This window comes from Tetrao urogallus, assembly GCF_951394365.1.
Source record: "Tetrao urogallus genome assembly, chromosome: 10".
Classification (NCBI taxonomy): domain Eukaryota; kingdom Metazoa; phylum Chordata; class Aves; order Galliformes; family Phasianidae; genus Tetrao; species Tetrao urogallus.
The window spans coordinates 1,237,808-1,263,034 of record NC_136823.1 but is presented as its reverse complement, the minus strand read 5'-3'; the positions used below and the strand labels follow the sequence as shown (position 1 = coordinate 1,263,034).

At 49.6% G+C, this 25,227-nt stretch overlaps 1 protein-coding gene across 1 annotated transcript in view; it reads right to left on the bottom strand.

Moving 5' to 3' along the window:
* The window catches only part of CACNA2D2 (calcium voltage-gated channel auxiliary subunit alpha2delta 2), a gene marked incomplete at both ends in the record, with an annotated part of 125,681 nt that overhangs the window by 86,960 nt on the left and 13,494 nt on the right, over positions 1–25,227 (bottom strand). The window contains one exon of the mRNA XM_079540401.1: positions 16,019–16,100. Coding sequence (XP_079396527.1) covers positions 16,019–16,100 — 82 coding nt within the window. The remainder of the gene's footprint in view (positions 1–16,018; positions 16,101–25,227) is intronic.

Here is a 25,227-nt window from a genome sequence, read left to right as displayed (position 1 = left end):
CCCTCCACGGCCTGCGAGCAGATCACGCAGCGGAGAGAGATAAATATTTTAAATAGCGACACTTCAGCGATGCACGGTTGTGCAAGACAGGGAATAATTAGAAAATAAATTACTTTTTTTTTTTTTTTTTTTTAAGCATGGTAATTCCAGACGTTGAATGAATTAGATTACTTGACAAACTCCAGACCCACGCAGGGATTGTGAGAACAGCCGTGCTCCTGCTCAAGGAGGCAGAGGGAACGCGGCCTTCAAATTGAAGCCAAAGCACAACAAAACACAGCTTATAGAGAAGGCGCTCAGGATCTGCGTGGCCACCTCCACACATCTAAGGATGTGAGGTTTCCTCTGGTCTCCCAGCAGCAGCTCAGGCTAAGAACAGCCCAGTCCAACGATGGGCATTGCCATCAGCACGCACACAGGTTGCTGAACTCAGCAGTTACCCCATCCCTGCCTTTATTCCATTCCATGAAAGCTCGCAGCACCTTTATGTGCCAGAGCAAAGAGGTTGGGATTCACTGGAACAGCCTCCCCTTGCCTCACTGGTGGAAGACCATCAGCGTAGATGCAAATGTGTTTCCCCCACGTCCTGATTAATGGAACACGCGGATGGGTGTACAGGTTGTGATGAATATGCACACGCACATTTCATTGCTGCGCTGACAGAGAACATTGCTTATTTGGGAAAACCAGTGACATTTTCACTTGTTCCAATAAAGAGACTTGTTCCAGGTAATTGCCATCCTTCAGTCCCTGCTCCTGAGCCGGGTGTAAGCACCCAATGAGCCCAGCCAGAAGCAGCCCTATATAGACACACACACAGAGGCTCCCTCGGGAATTCCCGACAAAATTCCAACAGAAAAGCCCTATATCTCAGGAAAATGGTGCATGACTCTGTGTGGTTGTGCTGTTCAGTGGCACTGTACTTCCCTAGAAGCACAAATCACGATTCACATCACGTGATTCTGGCTAACAAGGCCTTATCCAAGAGCCTGCTCAAGGAGCCATAAAGCTTGGAGGGGGCAGAGGCATTATGCTCTCCTGAACCTTCCAGGTACTGTAAACTTAAGATAGAGCTAAATGGGAAGAGTACCAACCAATTTCAACATGAAAGAAAAGACCAACAAAAAGACCCACCCAGCCTACAAGTCCGAAGGTGCTGCCATTAGTCCCAGATAAAAGCATGACACATTTGAGCAGAAGCAGTGGCCACTTTGGCCGAAATAATTAACAGGCATCATGCAACACCAAGCATAACATCAGGAAGTTTTGCATCTTAAGGCCAAACTGGAAGGAGATGCCAGCAGCACCTACAAGCTGGAAAGCACAATGAAAGCATCCAAGAATTCAGCCATGTGCTAGATAAGCGAGACTTTAAAAAACACATTGTTTTCAAATGTGTTTGGGTTCTTAAACCTTAATTTATCTTAATCATTACCATCACGTTGCTGCTTAATGCTATTGAAAGAACAAGGCAGAGGAAGGACTTTTGGTTATCAATAATAATAATAATAATCAAATAACTGCAGTTTTAAAAAAACAGCTCACACAATTCAATGGCTGTAGCCAGAGTACCTGTTTGTTACCAGTTTGTTAGAGTGGGACCTGAGGTTCCCTTTGCTTTCAATCTGAGAAGCCCTTAGCTAAACAGAGCCATTCATCACATGCATTTGGAATTGCACAAACGCTGGGTTTAGGATTTGATGTTGAACAGCAATGCTTCCACTCATTTCACCAAAACATCATTCACCTTAGCACAGGTTTTCCCCCAAGGAACCTCCTTTGTTTCCAAAATTATTAAAAAGGTAACCAAGTAGCCCAAGGAGGAATTTGCAATCCAAGATTTGTTCGCGCTTTGAAGTTAAGCATCAATCTCTAACCATTTAAAAAATGCTTTTAAAGGCAAAGCTACTAACCCATAGAAACTGGGGGAAGTAACAGCAGCATAACAGCCGAATTTGCAGCTGTTTTGTACCAGTGGAGCAGCTGAAGTGAGCTCATGAATTCAGCCTTTAATTTGTAATTGATTTTGTGGCTTCATGGTGAGCCCAGGTCTCCGCAGGGGACAGAGGGGGTCAGTCCCCACGCTCCGTGCTCACAGGGCTCCCCGCCACTGCCACGTCCTGAAAGGACATGAAAAGAAATAGTCTCGTTCAGATTTGCTTGTAGACACGCAGGGAATTCCTCCACCAATAATCCTCATTGCTGCAGACATGGAGAGGATGCGCTGTATTTGCTCGCTAGCAACACTGTGAGCTCAGATTCCAAACGGAAGAACCCATGTATCCCTACAGAAATCAGCAGTTCCAAGAGTCATATCATTGACAACAACTTTTAAAGCTTTGGTCACCATCTGCCCCTGGTGCCAGATGCAGGGCATGCCAGTAAGACCCAGTAAGAAGGATGCTCCTACTGGTGTGCACAGGAGCCACTCCAGGTTTGTCCGAGCTTATGGCACACTTTGCTGAGATGCAGGAAAAACTTACGGAAAGCTGCTCTGCTCCTTTCCCTTTAAACAAGAGAGGAGTAAATATAGAAGCCTTGGAAAGGTGCCCCAAGTTTGCTGTATTTCAATTTCCATGACAATTGGATTATGATCCCTATTTATCCCCATTGACAAAGTAATTGCGTCGGTCAGCTGGATCTCCTCCTCCCTCCCACGGGGAGCAGCATGGCCCCAGCAGAGCTAAGGGCCAGGCTGCCACCAGCGGCCTCCAGCCTCTGCCACAGGCAGCCAGTCCTGCTGTCTGTGTGCCAAGGGCTTCTGGCTGCCAAACTGCTGCTGGGAGATGCTTTGTAGGGCAGGCGGCAGAAACCAAAGCAGCCGTGGCTTGGGGTGCCTCAGCATCCAACACAAGCACAGACTCATAGGATCATTTGGGCTGGAAAAAGCCTTTGAGTTCATCAAGTCAGACTTGTCTGCACAAATCCAGAGCACGGGAGAAGCAGCCAAGCCTTGGAACAGGCTGCCCAGGGAGGTGGGGGAGTCACTGTCCCTGGGGGTGCTTGAGAAATGGGAGGATGTGGTTTTGAGAGATGTGGTGAGTGGACAGGTGGGGGTGGGGCAATGGTTGGATCAAATGAGCTTTAGAGGTCTTTTCCAGCCTTAACAGTTCTGTGATTCTATGATAACAACAAAGAAGTCTGCAGCCTACAACTGGGATGCTATTTGTGCTGGGCCTTCAGGAAAAAGCAATTGCCTATGAGATCATGCAGTATCACAGAATCACAGAATGGCCTGGGTTAAAAGGACCACAATGCTCATCCAGTTTCAACCCCCCTGCTATGTGCAGGGCCGCCAACCAGCAGACCAGGCTGCCCAGAGCCACATCCAGCCTGGCCTTGAATGCCACCAGGGATGGGGCATCCACAACCTTCCAGTCCAAAGCAAATCCAATGGTCTTCTCCATGAGGTGCTATCCCTCAGAGCATCACACTTATAGCAAGAAGAATGCAAAGAAAGGAGCACTAGCGACCAGATTCCCAAAACACCTCCAGTCATCTCAATGCAGCAATATGCTCCTTGCTCAGGATAGGACCAAGGAAGCCAAGGGAGAGGATTTGCTGGAGTGGGCCCAGGAGGGAAAGAGACGTTCTGAGTGTTGGACAACAGATCTCTGTGCAATGAGCTTCAGAGGCTGCGGAGGCAATCACTGCTGTGCTGCTCCTCTCCCTGCGGCTCCTGATGCTGCAGACACCTCAAGCAGGACCTATAATTGCAATCTGAAGTGCCCTCAGCTCACAGAGAAGGACATCTGAGAGAGAAGGCGTACCAAAGCCTGCTCTGTGGGATAAGGGAGGAACAAGGAGGAACACCGTGCATTTCAAAAAGGACTGCAATAGATTTGTGTTACAGGACCGTGACGAAACAGAGAGAAAGAAATATGGTAAATACTCTACAGCACGTAACAAGCAGCCCTAGAGATGTATCAGAACAAATACGGGGCAAGAAATCATTACATATAGCTAACAGAGACGCACATTAGGGATAGTATTACAAGAAGGATTACCTCCTTCAAAGCCAAACCCTGGGGACCCCCCGAGGCCAACGCCTGTCCTCCACAGCTGCTCCTGGAACAAGGTCACCTATTACAGGACGGGCTCCTGCTCTCTTCTCACCTAACCAGAAGAGCCCACAACCAGCAGCAGGCTGAGCTCCCAGCCCCAGCCAGAAGCTGTGGGAAGAATGAGGTTTACGCAGTGGCTGCAGCTCGCAGGGCAGGCTCAGGACATGGACAGGCTGCAGCTCAGCTCACTGCCTGCCTCACAAAAGATGCTCCTCCAACAACATCCTTCCTCTTGCCAACCAGCCGGCTCAGTGTGCTCTAGCTGGACTAATTGAAAGTTAGCAGACCTCCCTGCTGCTCCAGAAATTAACTTGCAATTTGTCTTAAAGCCTGAAACCAAATGCTGTGCTAGATAAAAGGGTCAGGAACCATGTATGATGTGGTTCTTCCAGTCAGAAGGGGCTCCTCCGGATAACTAACAGCCTGGGATGCTCTACTACGTACTCCCTGTGACCACATCAGAACGCATTCATTTCTGAGCTCAAGGTCAGGGAGGTGCAACTGTGACCCCTGCAGCTGCCAGCCAGCAACTGGTGATCCCACTGAGAGCAGGACTGAGACCCAGCAGCCACAGCTCTGCATCAAGGAACACAGCATCTTGGGATGGAAGAGTCAGGGGGAAAGCAGCTCTGCTGCAAGAAATGCAAGTAAAAGCCAAAGCAAGAGCCCAGCACACACCATTTGCCCCACAACAATCACCACCCTCATGCAGTTCGCTCCTCTGCATGGGGATCACAGAATCATAGAATTACAGAATGGTCTGGGTTGAAAAGGACTATAATGATCATTTAGCTTAAAGCCCCCTGCTGTGTGCAGGTCGCCAACCAGCAGACCAGGCTGCCCAGAGCCACATCCAGCCTGGCCTTGAATGCCTGCAGAGAAGGGGCGTCCACAGCCTCCTTGGGCAACCTGCTCCAGTGCCTCACCACCCTTTGGGTGAAAAACTTCCTCCTAACACCATTCCCCTTGTCCCATCACCATCCACCCTCACAAACAGCCGTTCCCCCTCCTGTTTATCCGCTCCCTTCAAGCACTGGAAGGTCACAATGAGGGCTCCCCGCAGCCTCCTCTTCTGCAGGCCAAACAAGCCCAGTTCCCTCAACCTTTCCTCACAGCAGAGCTGCTCCAGCCCTCTGGCCATCTCAGTCCTCCTCTGGACCTGCTCCAAGAGCTCCACGTCCTTCCTGTGCTGGAGCCCCCAGGCCTTGATGAACCTAAGCGATCAGCTTTGCTGCCTGTGTGTCTCCAAAGCACATGAACATTCATACAGACGAAGTCTGACCTGCCTCCTTACAGCAACTCAACTACGTGATTTTTCACTCCAGCCTATTGCAAGGGTTAAAGCTGGTCACAAAGTTTAGGCTGGAATGCTTGGGGCTGCTCACACAGCGTTCGTTCATTTCATTACGGGCTTCATGAATCAATAATGCAGCACGGAATACAGAATCTGGAGTTAAAGGAGGACCTACACTACTTTCAGGTTCTAGTTTTGTTTTGTTCTGTTTTTTAAAGCAGTCAGTGAGCTGCTTCTTAATGAAAGAAATGCTGTTAATAAGGATGTTGGAGGGAAAAAAAGGTTCTACTCCTCTCAGTTTCAATATGAGCCTGCTTCTCATGCACGTCTCCTCTATTTTCCCTTGCCCATTTTTGAAAGGATTCATGCACATTCTTGCACTCTGGAAATGCTAGAAGCACATTTAAGAGGAGGACGGACAGCTATTATTACCATCAATATCTATGCAAGCAGTAATTTCGGTAAATCAAACCTCTAGCCACCAAACGTTGCTTTTGAATCACAGGAACCACCAAGGACCTTTATGCTACCCAACATGAAGGTGCTGAGTGCCTTCTCTGGAGGTTTTCTTTCCTTTGAGGCAGAGCACATGCTGTTCCTTGGGCTTTTCTTCCTGTTGTGCTTGGGGACTGAAGGAAGGGCTGTGAGTACAGGGCTGTATATGTACATGGCATGACGCTGCACTGCCAGAGCAAGCCAGCTGCTAAGGGAAAATTCACCTTTGCCCCCATCATGTGTTTGAAATTCATCTGCAGATGGGTTTTCTGCAAGATTGTTGCTCCAAATCATGTGGCAACCTACTTTAGCCAAGGCATCAGCTCACCTGTATCACAGAGGACAGCTGCTGGGTGGACACCAATCAAGCGCCAATGGTTTGGAGGTTCCCCATGCAGGACATCTCCACCATCCCGCTGGAGGAACAACCGAAGCAACAAACAACAACCCGCAGCTCACAGGAAACAGCTACAAAGGGCCTCTGCTACACCCAACCTGTTGCTTTTGCTCATGGAGATGGAACTTGTTCAAACGCGAGCACACGTTGCACCCAAGCATCCAAATTTCACTGCTCCCCGCACAGCCATGGTGCTTGGGAGAAAGCTCATAGTCAAATAGAAATACAGTATCTGCAGTAAAATACATACAGAATCACTGGGAAAGTAATTGCTTTTTGTATAAATGGTCTTTAAAATCTTCTCTGGCATAGAAGTCCCTTCAAAAAGGAAAAGAATAAATTTGCTGCATGTGAATTTATTCAAAGCTAGTAGATTCAGTATAATGAAATCCTCCTAAGTAAATATCTGATAAAGAAGCAAACACTTAGCACTTGACCCTGGGATTTCTTGGCACGCAGCTCTCATGCAGAGCAGCAGGAGCCTCAGGCTGGTGGCTCTGAGGGCTGGCAAGGGAAAGTCCCCATCAGGGCTCAGAGCACAGTTCTGTCCTAACTGCTTCCTGAAGATGCTCCTTCTTCCTCTGCAGGAGCTCTGTGGAAGCCCCCAGCTCACAGTCTGTACTGTGCCCTTCCTTTGCTGAGAGCCAGGAGCCAGGGCCAGCCAGGAGACACACAAGCATCTGCAATAATGGATTTCTGAGATGTTCCCCTCTATTTCTTCATCCTGTTGCCCCAGACGTGTGCAGCAGCACACTTTGTCTTTTCCTACACCCTCAGATGCTCTTTGTGAGATAAACTTTACCCATTGCTAACACGTGAGATGGAGAGGAGGTACCATTCTGTTACAGCAAAGACTTGCATTCCCACAACACAAACCTTGCCCAGAGCACTGCCATGCCCCCAGACATCCCACCAACTCCAGAGCAGGAGGGCTGAATGCTCTGTACTCTATGGTTTCATGGTGGGACCCCGCAGCTCCCTGCTGGCTCACCACTGCTCTTCTACCCAGTGCCCTCAGTAAGAGTTGTGGAGGCAACCCCCGCCCTCCCAGCAGTAACTGAACCCAGGGTCAAACCCATGTTGAGCTCTGCCATCAGGTGTGGGATGTGTCACAAAGCCTCGCCAAAGCAATGTGATCACTGTATACAGCACAGTGCAGAAGAGCCTCTTGCAGAAGCATATGTGAAGTTTTCCCATGAAAAACAACGCTGCTAGAAAAGACTTGTCTTTTCTAGCTGGAAACCACTCAGCAGTATCTGTCACTACTGACAACTGGGATGCAAGCTTCGAAGTGTCAATCTCCAATTTCAGCTGGAACCAGTTTCCTACAGACACCGATATCCAAGGTAGATAATTGTTATTCCAGAAAGCAGAACTCTTAGAAGAGGAGAAGGTTTTTGTATCAGCTCTGCCAGCATTCAGGTCATGGGCACCTCACCGTGACCCCTTGTGCTCCGGTCTGCAGGCACCCACCTGCTGACCCCCGTGAAACCCCCATCAGACAGGGGAGCACACCCTACGGCCATCCTAGCATAGGCACACAGCTGGGTGCTGCTCACACAGCTGCCAGAGCTGCAGTTAGGACCACTGATGACTCTTCGGGGGCTACCCAGCAGTGGGTTTTAAGGCAATAGGCACTGTGATGCCTTACGGCCCATTTGACTCCTTGTGTCCTTGAGACTGTCTCTAAGAAGGATGGAGAAAAACAGCACAAACTAGGAAGGAGAAAAAACAGCCCTTCTATGAGCCCACTGCCCGGGATCACTGTGTGCAAGCAGGTGTTGAACACACCACATCTCCCGTCCCCTTTGGCAGCAGCCATGGGGCAGAGGAGACTCAGAGGACAGCAGCACCTCCAGGGACTGAGGAGCCACCGCAGCAGCCACCAGCAGCAGCATGGGGCAGGAGGGGAGCAGCTGTGGGGCACTGAGGGATGCAGTCAGCAGCCCGCAGGGATCCAGCCTTACAGCCACAGGACCAGTAGCGTGCCAGGGCAGCACGGCACCCCTGGACAGAAGCGGATCTGCATCGGCACAGCTGAACACCACCTTTTGCACAGAGCTCATGCCTCCCAGCTGCACTAATTAACGGCTGGAGGAGCTCTCAGTGCTGCTCACGCTGCCTCCCGCTGCCGCAGTCATGCCGCCGCTCTGCCCAAGGAGCAACAAGGGCTGGGCTCCCGCACCCCACCACCCGCACACACCGCACTCCTTGCTACATGGAAAGGGTCTGATCAGAGAGAGCTGAGACCTGCGGCCCCTGTTATCCCATTGCTTTCCCCTCTGCCGCCCAGCTACCTGCAGGGCTTCCAGGCCCCTGACAGGCTCAGAGCATCGCTGGCCATGCCATCACACCGCTCTGCAGAGAACACGCACCCCCAGCCCTCCCAGCACAGCTCCCTGCTCTCAGTTTGGTCTCTCAGGCTGCTCCCCTTCCACACAGATCACAGGACAACACAGAACATCCCAAAGACATGCTGAACCAAGGGCTCTGGAGCAGTGACCTCGCACAGCCCGACAGCACCCACGTGGCACCGTGCAGACCCATCCTCTGCAGCTGGGAGTGGTTATCACCCACACTGGTTTTCAGCATATGCTTCAGAGCTGAATCAGACTGTAACCAATATGTTAGCAAGGCAGGCCAGATTCCTGCAGGAGCAGGGCTAGGAGGTGGTGTCTGCTAGCAGAGTGCTTTTGGTTTGAGGTTTGCTTTGGAGTTGTTTCACCTCCAGCTGTGATGAAAAATCCTCCCTGAATGCTGTTTGGCAATAGCAGAAGCCTGACTCCTTACTGATCTGTACGAGCACACGCCGAGCCAAGAAGTGCCGAGGAACCATGGCTCCCAGCCCTCCTGCAGGATGCTGTGGGTCAATTTGGAGCACCACAGCATAGCCTGCCCTGATGCTGCCTCCGCTCTGCAGGCAAGCAGAGACCATCCAGCCCATGGGCTGCCATCCTGGCATCTATCACAGCCACTAAACACTATTTTAAAAGAAAAAGACGCTTTGGTTATAAAGTTAGTGAGCAATCCAGATGTTAGAATGAAAACCTAGAGCAAGATTAAGTATTTTTTTCCCTCCCGTGCAGCTGCACTAGAGGTGAATGAACACCAGAGCGCTCTGATTTCCTGCCTGGTTCCAATAAATGTTGCACTCCCAGGCACCCAAGGGACTGCTGCGGTTTGTCAAAACCAATTAATTTTCTTCCACGAATGCTTCAGGCACCTCAGAATGTCATTCGAGAGCTAGCATACATCTAAGGAGGAGGGAAAGGCAGCAGGCAGGTGCTGCAGTGAGAGCACAGCCCACTTCACTCCCAGCAGCAGGCGAGGAGAGAACACGTGCAGCGTGGCAGAAGCACCACACTGTGAGCCCTGTGAATACCAACAGGGAGCTGCTGCTTCTGGAACACACCAGGAATAAGTTTCCTAAGGGAGAACAGAAAGCTGAAAGTTTGCCTTTCTCACTCGTGTTTCCTCAGAACCATTGCTCAGTGCTGGTAACGAGCCAAAAGTGACACGTGGAGCAGTTGTTATTAAGGAAGATGAGCTCTGGGGTCAGGATTCCCAGGTTCCCTTCCTGGCACTCCAGCACTCAGTGCAAAGGAAGGATTTCCTTCTCCTGTGCCTCAATTTACCCAGCACAGAGTGCAATGCTTTCCTTCTTTGCAGAGGTGGGATGTGGGAGCCAACTTGTTTGCAAGTAATTTTAAAAATTGGCCATGAAATGGTATTATCAAACTATAATTTCTTTCTCAGTGGACACCTAGACACTGAGAGTAAGGCTATATTGCAACTATCATTTACACTCAGAATCCTCACGTATCACTGAGGGAAAGCAGCCATCTTTCACCCCTGCTACAAATGGAGAAGGACCTCCTGCGTGCTGCTGTTCTGCAGAATGGACACGAGACAAAAGAATGAGAACGTTGAACGCTTTGTGCTGAGCACTCTCAGTTCCCCTACCCAGAGGAGGGGATGTGCTGCTGTTGGTGCCCCAACCAGTGCAGAGCCAGGAGCGGGGAGCCAGGGCTCCTCTGCAGGTCCCAGATCTCAGGCCCAGCGTCACCCTTACTGGCACTGGCAAATTGCTGCGTCCTACAGAGTAACAAAAGAATGGGGAATAAACCTGTCTTTCCTTCTGTCCACAATATCCCCAACAAACCAACTTGCTTCAGAGTCATCCAACATTCACCACTATAATCTCCTTTGTTTCACACCAAGCCCCCACAGTCTTTTCCTCTATTTACCCGGCTTAACAGTCACAGCAGAGAACTGAAGATCTGCTTCTTCCTTCCAGTTGCAGCTGGATGCTTCACTTGGGCATAAGGGACAAGAATTAATGCTGCTGCCTCAACTGTCCCTGCTGGCTCCCGCAATGCCTGCAAGCATCTGGATCCGGCCCCCAGCCCAAGGCATCACCCAGGCATTTCAGGTACTGCCCCTGCAAAAGCAGCCATGCCTCCAACAGCATCTCTTTGCACAGAAACCTCACTTGTCCTTCAAACAGGGATCTCTCCCCCTTTGAGGAATATCCTGACTCTACATAATTAACAGGCAATAAGTGTCCGTAAGCAGAGTAGGAGCACTGCAGACCAACAGGTCACCATGGGTGGGCAATGGGAATAAGGGCTCCATCATGCTACACACAGCAGATGTCAAAGGTGGTCTGTTGTAATGAGGAACAGTCAGTGTGCCTACTTAACATGCAAGTTTGCAGCTGCACGTTACCAGGTTCCAGCCACAGGTCAACAAAACCCACACTTTCCTCTGAAAACTCACCTCTGCTGCATTCTCCTCTGCCTGCCCACGTCTTCTTTCATTGCTACCAACACACCAATGGAGAAATGACATCTGATTACTTCCTCCATACAATAACCCTGCATCTCTGACAGCAGCCTTCACTGCCGCCTCACCAGCAGCCACACGCATCTCCCCACTTGGCAGTGGCTGATCAGCTGCGGGACACAGGGATTGGGCACCCAACCTCACCTCTCCCAGGGAGAAACAGCAAACCCACAGCCCATGGCACCCCCCAAATGGCAGAGGCACTTGCACCCTGCAAATAACATTTAAAATCTGATACTGTGGTGGAATATGTACATATATTCTATTACTTCGTGTCTTGATCTGTGTTGGAGCTGCATTTTTGGTTATCAGCTCCACTCGCAGCAGTCTGAATCCCAGGCTACATCCATTCCCCTGCGAACGTAAAGAACCATCTGGAGAGAATAATAAAACAATTAACTCTCCATTAAGAATAATCTATGTATGTTTTTAAGGAGGCAAACTATAATGACCTCCACCTCATTATTCAGCTTGCATTCTGGCAGTCTGGCTGGGATTTTGCCTGGCCGTTTTTCAGCAGTCTGAGGGCAGCAATCTGAACTGAAGCTGATGGGAGGACCCCCCCAGGCCCTTAACCCAGGGCATGACCACTGGGCTGAGTGGGACCTCCTGCATCCCTCCCATGGCCTCATCATCCCCAAAGGTCCAGATGGCTGTGCACTGCCAACACCACCCACTGCAGCAGTGCCACGTGCATGGCAGCTGGGTGGCAAAGCACATCAGGTGCACTCTGGGCACGAAGCGCAGAGGAGCACACGCACTGAGCTGTCTGCTGAGCACCAGGCTCATTTAACTTGTTGCTGACAGCAGCACAAATCATCAGCGACTCCATAAAACTCAGCGTCAGTCCCCTCTGATTTTGCTAACTCACCAACCAAATGTGAGAGTATTATCCCCCCTGAACGGTTTTGCAAAGTGAAAGGGTTCCAGGTGAGGGCTGTTGCTGTGCCTGCTGCACATGTGTCCCAGGACTGCACACTGATGGGACATCACACCTTTGTCAGCAGCCCTGGCCCCAAGCACCCGCTTCAGTCTCCCAGTGGGTAACTCATGAGCCGTCCTGCAGCTCTCACACTGCTCTCAGTCTCCAGCAACAGAGATGGAGCAAGTAGAACTAAAATTAGCTAGGACGTGAAAGCCCCATTTCAACCGCTCAGATCGCTCCTCCAGAGCTGGGCTTTCCAGTCCTGGAACCTGCTCAGAAAGAACTGGCAAAAAGCAAGACAGTGCCTGGGCTGTGCCACACAGCACAGGCAGGTCTATTCCCTTCCCATGCAGGCTGATAAGTTGCTCTATGATCTAAAAAAGTCATGAAAATCTGGCACAAATGAACAAACCAGTCACACCTGAATCCTGCTGGAAAAATCCCGGCCTCAGCTTTGAAATGTTGCAGAACATTTCAATTCACAGCTTCTGCATAGAGGGGGCAGGTTTTCAGTGTGTGAGCTGAAGGCATTTTAGCCTCAGACTGCCAGCCTGCAGCTGCAGCAGCCCACCTTTCTCTGCTAAACCACCAACACACACACACACACACATGTAAATCCCTCAAAGCAGGCTCTTGCACCTGCACAGCACCCTGAAGCAAGACCTGCACCGGTACCGGGAAAGGCTTAGTGAAGGTGCTAACGTCACACCAAGAGCAGCCACATGCGGCCATAAATTATTCATACACATTACTTTAATTATGCAAATGCACTAAAAGCAGGAGCATATGCTTCCCTGACGTCTTCCAGGATGGATGCAATATGGTTCCTGTAGGGGAGAAGAGGAGTGGGACGATGGGTGCTGCTGGCAGCAGGCACTGTCCCTGTGAAGGATGGCATAGGACTGCCCTCCCCGAGCAGAGCTGCTGAGAGGCTATGGACATCCAAGCACTCCTCCTTGATAATAAACTGTTGGCTGTGCGCTCGGCGGAGTGCTGAGGCTGCGGAACGGCCCAGGCAGATTAAAATAAACCCAAGTTTGGAACGGGGATGTGTTTATCTGGCATCGCACACTTCCTCTTATCAGCCCTGAGGAGCAGAGGAGGACACAGCAGCAGTGCGCAGGGGCAGCCTGGGGGGGAAGGGGAGGAACAGCAAGGATGAGGTGGGTACTGCAGGAGCATCATCACCCCAGGCAGTGTCTGCTGCAGGCAGGTGGGCACCTGGCATGTGCACCGCTTCTCTGCCACCTGAGGCTGGCTGCCAAAGGAAAAGGCCAGGGGCACTCTGCTGCAGGTTTCTGAAGTCAGTCTGCAGGTTATGGTACAGGATGGAACATCAGGAGGCTGGTATCCCAACCTCTTGGCCTTGAACTTCATGAGCGTGAAGACTGCATTGCTGACTGGGAAGCCCAGCAGCTGGTGTGGACATGGTCTCAATGTGCAGCACGGTGCAGCGAGGCTCCCATTCTGCAGCACAGTTGGCTGAAAGCACCACAAACACCCTCCAAACTTTCCATCGCTCCTGAACGACCCGCTACGCGTTTCCATATGCAGGCAAAACAAAAGCGAGCAAAACAAACATGATGCAATTCCACAGCTCATTGGGTGATCTAGGCCATGTTATTGTTAGGTCAGTAGTTACCCAAGATCAAATAGCTGAACAGAAAACCTTGGCAGCTCCTTTGATAACAGCACGTCTGACCATCTTGTGCGAAAGTGCTGGAAGAAAGGAGTTCAATGCGGGCTGCTGGGAAATGCCCTGAACACATTTGTTGTCCTCTGAAGTGACAAAGCGTGCACTGGGGCCATGGAGAGAGATTTTTAGGGTAGTATTCTTTACTGCAGGATAAAGCAATGCAAGGAATTTCATCCTAGGATATGATTTTAGAGTTAAAATAAGAGCCATCCTTGGGTGGGTGGCACTCCATTCGGCAGCACGGTGATCCTGGCGGGGGGCTGCAGGAGGGGTACAGCCACACATCCTGTGGGCACAGGGGCACAAGGGCTCCGTTTCCACCATGCAAAAGAGGGCTTTTTATTGATTAATGTCTCAACGCAGGTTATAAGGCCACTTTATGACATTAAACACTTCTCGTACTGCAGCCCGGATGCACCTGCCTGCAACTGGCAGGTAGGAGGACGTGCAGTGCTGAATTCCTCAGGATGAAGCACTCTCTGTAATTTCACATTAGCACTTGCAAGTAATGCGGTCTTTGAGAGAAGTGTACTTCACTTGATATTCCATTTATGAATCAAACCTGAACCTCGCAGCCCCAGACCCCCAGGGAGACCCACAGAAAGCCTCCGCTACTCTTAGCTGGTGTTTTAACAGCTGCACGTTGGAATTTTCAATAGCTCATCTCTTGACTTCAGGTGGTTTTAACATTCCACAGACAATAATTGTGCACGACTCCTCGCTTCACAGGATGGTTCCAAAACAGATTTAAAAAAAGAAAAAAAAACACCAAAAAACCCTTCAGTCCTTCTGTATTCAGTTTCATCCTGTATCAATCCATTACAGCGACGCACTGTTCTACAGAAGAGTTAAGCAGAAAAAGTGGGAAGCTCTCTTACCTGTAATTGACTGACTGGCCAATAGGAGTCAAGTGCTGGCAAATTGGAGGTGTAATTTCTATTTAATTACAGCATTAAAAAAATTACATGATATACCTATTTAGCATGCAAAGAAGCAAAATCAAAGCTAATAAGAATAAATTGTAAGAGAGAGGACATGTACCAAATGTAGTGGCAGTCTATTATTTTTTTTTTTTGAGTTGTGCTTTGCTATAGATTACAGAGCCCATTGTGCCTTTGCCTGGAAAACCTGCATCCTCAGCTCTGACTCCACACCTTGCCAACACGCAAAACTGCATTGCAGAAATGCAGAGATACCATCAACATATGTGGCCAACCCCAAGGGGTGTGCATGCTCTCCATGCGGCACATGGAGTGTCTATCAGCCCCGGGGAAGAGAACACAAGAGAAACCCAGACAGACCTCTCTGAAGCTCAAATGCGATACAAGCAAATGGGCAGACTATGAACAGCTTTGCAGGCCTTCAATTCAACTCGTTTTAAAGTGCATTTAAAAGAAACCAGTGCAACTTCTGAGTTTAGGCAGCGGATGATGACCAGGAGCATGGAAGGTGAACAACTCTGTTGAAACCAGTATAGCTACTGGTACAAGGCAGCAAGAGGCCCATATGCCATTGGCTTCTAAGGACCTGCCATGAGAAAACCCAAGTGCGCCCCGTGCTTGTTTCTGGGGTAACACATCCATCATGCTCAAGAAGCCTATTTTCTTTAGATTAATGCCATGACTCTAAGCTCAAATCACTGCATTTCATCACAGCTCGGCTGGCAAACAGTGCTGGGAAGGGGAACCGTGCAGGTCCTAGAGACCCTTTGATCCACAAGGTTCACGGAGCATAGTGAAGCTTCCCTTAAGTGCCTCTCCCATAGTTGCCCACCGCAGCCCAGGACCACCACTGTGCCCACTTTGGGGCGCTACATGGCAGCAGCGCTAACAGGGATTTGCTTTGAGGCCCTGGGAGAACAGGAGCCAATCAAGAACTGCAGTTTTACCTGCAATCTCTCTTTAAAAACACATCATTTCCAATGTTAGTCAAATTACCCTTTGGACATTTCCTGCTTGGTCAACAGAAGTTTGAAATTAAAGCACAAATTAAACCACCTTCAGTGCTGGAGGAACGGTTGGATTTGAGATGCGTTCAGCATGCCATGCAGAAACACGGGGACGTGCTCAGGCAGCAGTGACATGCGGCCCTGGAGAAGCAGACAGATGTGAGCCACATCCACTCCCACATGCCTGCTAAGTGCATGGCACAGAGCAGCAAGCAGCAGCACAGCCAGCTGTGCCCCGGCACGTGGAACCAGCTGGGAGCGTGACACACCATGAGTGCTCACAGGGGTGATTTCTGCAATGGGGATGTTCACGGCCACGAGGAAGGCAGCACAGATAAAAGACAGACAGCTTACCCCTCTGAGCTGCTGGACGCCACCAAATATCCTCATCACGCCATCAATCTCCTGCTCCAGCCTTCTGGCCCAGTACTGCATACTGCAAGAGACAGAGAGAAAGAGAGGAGGAGAAAGAGAGAGAAAGAAAAAGAGTCAGAGCCCTGCCATGCAGCAGATCAGCCAGGTAACGAAGGGACAGCAAGGAAGTCAACATCTGGGGCTGTGCTCACTGCGCCGCTCCTGCAGCACCGGCACAGGCAGTACTGAGAGCACGTGGCTCCTGAGGGTGAGGGCTGGGGGAAGATGCAAGCTCAGGGCTCCAAAACAATTTACGCACAAGGCAACGCAGAGAGAAAAAGGAAGAAGAGTTACAAGAGAAACTGCAACTTTCTTTTTCCCCCTTCTTATATCAGCAGTTGTGGTAGCTAATTAGTTAAGCCTAGAGCAATGATCAAGGTCAAAGTGCTGCAGAGCCCAGCAGTTGGCAGAGAAAACAGCCTGCGCTCCACCACGGCCCCAGGAGCAGCGGTGCCCATCCCAACACAGCCACAGGTTCTGCCTCCACGCGATGGAGCTGCGGGCAGGGCTGGGAGGTGAGCTGCAGCACCGCGACCCTGGGGCAGCAGCGCCCGCCGACACGAACGCTGCACAGATTTCTGCTCATAGCAATGACTGCCAGTTAAAACAACAGCAAACAGAGCTCTCCTAAGGCCACAGAACTTGGTAGCTCGCCTTCTTTTAATGAGGTTTTCAGACTCCGGCCTCTGGCCATGCAAATGTCAAACCTCCCATCTGGTCTGGGAGAGTAGTGTTGGATTGCTTCTGAACCACTTGGGCTTCTCCTGCAGCAACTCAGCTCCAAACACTACACTGGACAAAGCACTGAAGGAGTAAAAGGGACAGAAGGCACTGTGGCCAAGTCTGGTGCATGGCCAGCATCACAGCAAGGCAATTCTATGGGCACAGAGAGGCCCAGGATGTTCACACTTTGCATCAGCAGCCCGAAAGCATTTGTTCTTCAGGCAAAGAGATGTCCCCAGACAGTGCATGTACGCCACTGCAAAGCCACTGTGAGGCTCTCCAAGAGGTCTAGAAGCAGAGAAGCCCTGCTAAGGGAGGCCATGGAGGACTGCTCATTACACAGCATTGCTTCAAAATGGAGGAAGCTGGGCAGAAATATAAAAAAATTTTACTGTGTACTTCAGATCTTCAGTTTTCCAGCAGAACATTCTCTATTCCCAACATTTCTGCAGAGCAAAGGCTGTTTTTCCCCTTGGAGGACAAGGGGAAGAAGGTGATATACATTTACCATCATTTAGGTTTCATTTAGGTTGGTCAACGTTACTCATGAATTTACTGATGTATTTTCCCAAAAGGTATTTATTTAATTTTCAAATAAGCCTCTCATTTTAAGATACTCATTGAAACACCTCCAAGCAACTTTAATGTTTTCTTCCCCAGTGACCTGCAAACAGTCACAAACGCACACAGCCACTGGTGTGGGCAGCCCTCCCTTTGCCCCCCAGCTTGGGCAGAGCCCTCCCACCAGTGACAGAGCTGTGTCAGCCCCCTGCAGGAGCTATACGACAGCTTTCCCAATGGCAGCAAGCATCCTTCTTCCCAGCTAGCGCATCCCTTACCCACACTGCAGCACTGGCAAAAGCTTTTGTGTGCATCTGGCCCATCCCTCTAGCCCGACTCATTGGTGTTTTCACCTCACTTTCTGCACACTGGGCTGAAAACTGCCAGGGCAAAAAGAATAAAAAATACATAAAACCCATTATTATTCTGTCTCACTTGACCTCCTGCCTTTTGTTTCTCTCCCATGGCCAATGCACTTAAAATTTTATGGCAGACGACTGCAGCAAGGATGAAGAGGGTAAAGCAATTGATAGCCCATTACCAACATGGAGATTTCACTTTGATGTGTGTCTCGTATGGAAGCAATAAGGCACGGCAGTCATTGTATCCCCGTGCTATTAAGGCACACCTCAGGTGGTGTCACAGGGCTCGAGGAGTGATAACTCCTCCCAGCACGCAGCCTGGAGTCCCCCACTGCTCCCGCGAAATGGCATTTACAAACAAAGCACAGAGAAAGCACCTGATGCACACGCCAGGAAGCCTCCAGCCCGGATGACCACTGCTCACGGAAAGCCACAAAGTCCTCTTGGATAGACACCAAAATCCGTTACATTAAAAATATTTGTGAGTCGTGTGCTCCGCCTCCCCTTACACCAAGGATCGTGGTCAGGATATACATTAAAATCTCTTCTACTGGAAAAAAAAAATTGTTTTCTTCCCCTGTATGTTCCACAACCTTCTCTGCAACACATAACAAGGGATAGAAATGATTTCTGGAAACACAACACCATTTATCTCTGTCTCTCCAAAGAAAACTACAAAGATGCTAATTGATTTCATGATTTGCCTATTTGATTTTCCTTAAAGATGAGATAAAATGGGCTTAAAAAGAGCAGCAGAGCTTCAAAAATATTTGCTGTGCCAAGCAGCACATCAGGAGATATATACACAGGCCAGGACACCAAGCATTTTGCATGTCCTATTCTGCACATTGGGCACTTGCAGCTTGTCATCAGCCACAGAAACTGGGGCTCTGGGCTCCTTTCTGCCTTGGGTGAGCTCACCAGCCAGCTGCAGAGACTTCCATGCATGCTGTGGCAAGGCTGGGTATGTGAGGCCACACCACTGCTTCATCAATGAACCAAAGAATGGCTTGGATCGGAAGGTAACATGAAGATCATCTGGTTTGAAACCACTGTCATGGCCAGGCTGCCCCCCACTTCAGGCTGCCCAGGGCCCCTCCATGGCCTGGAGAACCTCCAGGGATGGCACCCACGGCTCTGAGCAACACTGCCAGTGCCTCTGAGAAAAGAATCTCACCTATCATCTCACCTATATTTTTACTTTTTTAGTTTAGACTTATTATCCCATGTCCTGTCACTACCAGACCATGTAAAAAGTTATTCCTTCTCCTGCTTATAAGCTCCTCCAAGCACTGGAAGGCTGCAGTGAGGTCTTCCCAGAGCCTTCTCTTCTGCATGCTGACCACCCCCAGCTTCTTCAGCCTGTCTCCATAGGAAAGGTGCTGCAGCACGCTGAGCATCTTCATGGCCTCCTCTGGACCTGTTCCAAAGCCCCATGTGTCTCTTGTGCTGGGGGCCCCAAGTCTGGACAGCACTACAGGTAGGGCCTCACAAGAGCAGAGCAGAGGGGGACAATCACCTCCCTGCCCACTGCTTCCTCCTCTGTTATTGCAGCCTGGGATGCTGTTGGCCTTCCAGGCTGCAGGAGCACACTGCTGGCCAATGCAGAGCTTTTTGTCCATCAGGACCCCCTGGTCATTACCACAGGTCCGCTCTCAAGGAGCTCTTCTCTCAGTCTGTACTCAGGTCTGGGATTGCTCTGATTCAAGTGCAATACCTTGTTCTTGACCTTCTTGAACCTCATTAGGCTCACGTGAGTCCACACAGGATGGCATCCCTTCCTTCTACCGTGTCAACTGCACCACTCATCTTGGTGTTGTCAGCAAACTTGCTGAGGGAGCATTCAATCCAACTGTGTCATTGATAAAGACACTGAAGAACACCAGTCCTGAGTCAACCCCCTGGGGGATACCACTCATCACCAGCCTCCACCTGGACATTGAGCCATTGACCACAACCCTCTGGCTGTGACCATCACACCAACTCTTCATCCACCAAACAATACAGCCTTCAAATCCATCTCCAATTTAGAGATCAGGATGTGGTGTGGGACTGTGTCAAAGTTCTTGCAGAACTCCAGGCAGATGACATCTGTTGCCCTTCCTTTATCCACTTTGTCACTCCATCACAGAAGGCCATCAGATTGTTCAGGTGCGCTCTGTCCTTGACGAAGCTGTGCTGGTTGTCTTGGGTCACCTCCTCATCTCACACATGCCTTCACATCTCTTCCAGGAGGCTGCACCACTGCTCTGACAACGCCTGGTTTGTGAGGCTGCAACAGCGCTCCAGGGACTTTAGAAGAAAATGAGAACTGCCGTGGAAGGCAGCAGACAGGCTGTCCCTGGCCCACACTCCGCACACAGCAGATGGCCATCTGCAGCCCCGCACTTCTGCACAGCAGCTCCAGCACTCTGCAGAGAAGCTGCACACCCTCAGCAGCACCCAGCACCACCCCGGGTCACTGTGCTCCTCAGTGGCTTACGGCACACAGACAGAGCCCTCCCGAGCCACAGAGAGGATGCTGAGAACCTCAGAGACCTCGTCCTTTTGCTGCCTTCCTGGCCCAAAGAAGAAGGGAGACTCACATAAATGTGAAAAGACAAGAGGAAAAACTAGCTGCTAAGCAGACACGCTGCCCCACAGCTTATTCAGTTATCCAGAAAGCATTCTGCACAAGAGTCTACACTTCACCCAGCGTGTGCAGCCAAGAATGCCTCACTCTGATTCATACGCTTTGGTTCAGTGCCCAAATATTGCTATTTAATAAGGTTATTAATTACTGTGTTGTCTAATTTTTGCTGTGCAGGAACTTCTCATAACTGGCTTATTCCTTCAAGATGCTTAATCCTTTACCTATAATACCGCATGTGTCAGCGCACACGCGTGCATGCGTGCACTTGTGCCCCTTCTCAGTTCCCTCCATTTTGTACATATCTGGGCTGTAAGACCCAATATGAGCTAACACACACCAAGGAAAAACAAAGATGCTTTGGTTTTCGTTGTTTATCACTTCTCTTATTTTAAGATACAGCTTTCAGAGAATATCCTTTCCTACAAAACAACCAAATAAATGCCTGACCATGTTTGATACTAGCTTAGAAGGAAAGGACAACCGAGTATTAAAGCTATATCCAAAGCCAGGTCTTTAAGACACACATCGGGACAGAACTCTACCTTCAGCTCAATCACAGAGCTTTGTTACTTTGTTTTCTTTGACTCAAACACTTCCGCACCTTCTTCCTTGCACTATCCACTGTCTTCCCAATTCTTACAGCAGGAAATGTTCCTTAAAATAATAAAAAATGCCGGACCGCCTATAAGATCCATCCTGATGCCAGTTTGATGCCCAGACAACTACTACAATGCAATCAAAAGGAAGACTGGGTAGCCTTCTCAGTCTATAGGACAGCCAGACCTGGGCAAAAAGGGAAAGGAAAGCAAACCAACAATTGCACACAAAATTGTTCTACTAATGGTTCCTGAGCACAAACATTCTTGTGCGTAGCTGTGGGAAAAACCAACAGCAACCTGCAACTTGCCACCAGCGAGGCTTTTGGCGACAGGAAATTGTTCATCAAATATCATCTCTGTACTGGAAAGAAGAAGCATCAGCCATCCAGGGCCAAACTCCATCTGGAAACACAGCAGCCAGTAGGTGTTGAGTCAGACACAGGCAGCAAACACTGCTGCAAGAAACACTGTCTAACCTGCGCCTACAGCCTCCACTGAAGGTGTTACCCACATCCACAGGGTATCTTTTCCAATTCCATCTTTCACTATGCGGTGAAAAGGTTTCCTTCTTATCCATCCTAAATCTCAACTCTTTCTTCCCATTTATGCCACTTACAGCGGACAAAGGATTTCCTTTCTCATTACAAGCTCTGAAGAGCTCTAAAGAACCCTTTGCTCTTTAATCCTTTTCTACTCCAAGCTCAGTTTTCTCCAGCTTTTCTTTCTTGGCCATGCTCTACCAGCATCTTGTCCTTCTTGCTGCCCAGCTCTGGATTCTCTGCAGTTCATGGACACCTTCCAAGGCTCTCACCAAGAAGTGGGATCAGGGAGGCCAGCAGAAGTCTGGCCCAGTGCAATCTGAAGGGTTGAATATCACTGACCCAATCCTGTCCAAGAAGCTACTTTATGCTGCAAATACGTGTGTCCTTCTGCTATCACAGCGCTTTGGTGACTCAGTTTGTGACCAGGACCTTTTCTACCACGCTGCTACTCAGACAAATATTTTTTTGTTCTCTATTTGTACATTGGATTTCTCCTCCTTAAGCGCAGCGCTTTGCATTTGTTTTCACCAAGTTCCCTTCTTTCTGATAGCAGGCTCTCCATTCCATTTTTTGTAAATCATTTTGAATTCTGATAATGCCTTCTGAAGCACATCCATCCCCTCCCAGCTCAGTGTCATCTGCAATTCTTATAAGCATATTCTCCACTCCGTTCCCTAAGTTATTAATGAAAATATTAAATAAAACTAGGTCTAGGGCAGATCCCCGCAGGAGTCCACTTCAAATGTCCTCTCAGTATGACAGAGACCTACAGCCACTATTATTTGAGAGTTACGTGTCCAATCAAAATATCTCGAATTCTTAACTTTACAAAAAGCCGGTTTTGAGTATTTGATATGCAAAGGAACTGTAGACCAAAGGATAATTTGGTGAATAATTTAAAGCGTAAGACTAGGTTGGAGGAAAATCACAATCTGTTTGTAGATGACTTGCCAAGAGGAGGAGGAAGGAGAAGTCCCCCAGTGCGTGAGCTGGAACATTTGCCCAGCAGCGCTGCAAGAGGCCACTGGGCAGACACTGCGCTCCATGGATCACGTCTGTGTGCCCCTCCTCAACACAGCAATATCATAGAATCACAGGATGCTTTGGATTGGAAGAGACCTTTAAGATCATGTAGTCCCTGCCTACAGCAGGGGGTTGGGACGCCTCCCACAGCCTGTGTTGCTCCCAGCCTCATCCAGCCTGGCCTGGAGTGCTTCCAGGGAGGGGGGGAATCTACAGCCTTGTTGGCCAATTTGTACCGGTGTCTCACCACCCTCAAAGAATTTCTTTCTAACATCTAGCCCAAATCTACTCTCTCAATTTAAAGCCATTTCTGCTTGTCCTGTCACTACATGTCCTTATAAAAAGTCCCTCCCCAGCTTTTCTGTAAACCTTCAGGTACTGGAATGCTGCTGTAAGGTCTCCTTGGTGCCTTCTTCTCTACAAGCTGAACAGCCCCAGCTCTCTCAGCCTGTCCCCACAGGGGAGGTGCTCCAGCTCTCTGACCATCTCTGTGGCCCTCCTCTGGACACTCCATGTCCTTCTTCTGGTGAGGGGTCTGGAACACAGGCCATATGAGGAGAGGCTGAAGGAGCTGGGAACGTTCAGCCTGGAGAAGAGGAGGCTCAGGGGAGACCTCATTGCTCTCTATAACTTCCTGAAGGGACCGACCCTGGGGGTGTTCAAGGAAAGGCTGGATGTTGTGTTGAGGGACATGGTTTAATGGGAGCTATTGGTAATAGGCGAATGGTTGGACTGGATGATCTTTTAAGTCTTTTCCAACCTTGGTGATTCTATGATTCTATGATTCTTGTGCTGGGGCCCCCAGAACTGGACACAGTATTCTAGGTGGGGGCTCATGAGAGCAGAGCAGAGCTATAGAACCACCTCCCTGGACCTGCTGGTCACGCTTCTCCTGATGCAATCCAGGTTACAGTTGGCCTTCTGGGCTGCAAGTGCACACTGCTGGCTCTAACTGAGTCTTTCAGCACTCCCTAATCCTTCTCCTCAGGGCTGCTCTCAAGCCATTCTCCACTCAACCTGCATCTGTGCTTGGAATTGTCCAGATCCAGTGCAGGACCCTGCACGTGGCCTTGCTGAACTTCATGAGGTTGGCATGGACCCACCTCTCCAGCCTGTCCAGGTCCCTCTGAATGACAACCCTTCCCTCTAATGTGTCAGTGGCACCACTCAGCTTAGTGAACAAGAAGAACAAATGGCAGTGCAGTCACAGACAGCATCTTCTGTAGGCAGCGAGACCTTTCCCACAAGGCACATTCAGCCACAGACCCCATCGTCCTGTTCCTTCCATCCTTATCAGCCTGGAGTTCACCTTCTGGCCACCTCTCCGTGATGCAATCATCCCTTGATAGATCCTCACACAGTGTGAGCAGTCTGCATGGGGGTTCCCAAGCGCACTGCCAACATACAACAAGCAGCTTGCACAACTTCAAGAGGTGAATTTGATCTCAGCATGCTGTGACTCTCTGCACTGGGAGCAGAATGGAGCACCCTGATAGCACTGGGTGGCTGCTGCAAGGCAGAGCACTGAGCGAGTTCAGCAGGAAGTTCCCTGCCACATGTGCAGTCTACTCAGGTTGGCTCCGAGAAGGAAAAATGAATTGGGTTGCCTTATAGCAGAATAAGCTACTTATGTATGTCTGGAGATTTGGATGAACTACTCTTGTCGCTCCAAGGTATTCCTGTGAACAGAAACTTTACCAGGTAGCTCAGCTGCTTTGACATCTCATGTGACAGGGGCAGAAGTAACAGTACCAGCCTCCAGGACTGCAATGCAAGCAAAGGAAGCCAGAGGCTCTGACTACCACAACCAGCGCTGCACTGTCAATACCAGAAATGCACTGCTCCAGTCAATTAACAGTTGTGTTCAAAGCCAAAGCAAATCTCAGGTCTTAGCATCCCTGATTCTTTGAAAGCTACAGGTTTTTTTTTTTGCTTCTGTTTTGCATCTTGAAACCAAATTGCTATCACACTCTTGCTGATGCACATCAGGAACAGCAGAAGCCTGTGGGCTCTGCCACGTCTGCACTCCCATTGTGCAGGATTAGGATGGGCTCCTGATCTCAGAGCCTGTCACAAACCCAGACTCGAAGCACAATGAATTAATAAATAAGTGAAGAGGTGTCGGTTTTATTAAGCACACAATCTGCATAAATTTCACCTCGTGCAGCCACTTGTCATTTTCAGAATGCCTTGAGACCCCCACTGCTGATAACTCTTGCACATTTCTTCGCAACCCGTTACACAGATGAAGTTTTGTGATAAGGCCTCTCTCCTGCCTGTCTCCTTCCCCGTGTCACAGATGCAATCTGAGTAGAGGCAGAAGAGATCCCATCCCCCGCTGCAGAGATAAGGTTACCAAGGGTAGGTCTTAGAACGGATTTTGCAAGCTGCATGAATTATTAAAGTCCTTTATGATATAATGACAGACATATCAGCTTATTTGTTTATTCCGTGTATAATTCATGACTCTCTTGGGAGCTAGACAGAAGTAGGATAGATTGTTGCATCTTCTTGTTCCTTCCAGTAAATTTTCATCACCAGATGAGGATTCTGGGGGCTGAACTATGCCAGAAAACAGAATAGACGCACCCAGCAGGATCTGCACTTGAGGCTGGGGGTAGCTGAGATTTCTTCACAGCCTGGAGACACAGTAAAGCTATCAGCTGAACACACTGGTGTGGCTACAGCAAGGCAGTCCAGGCAGCCT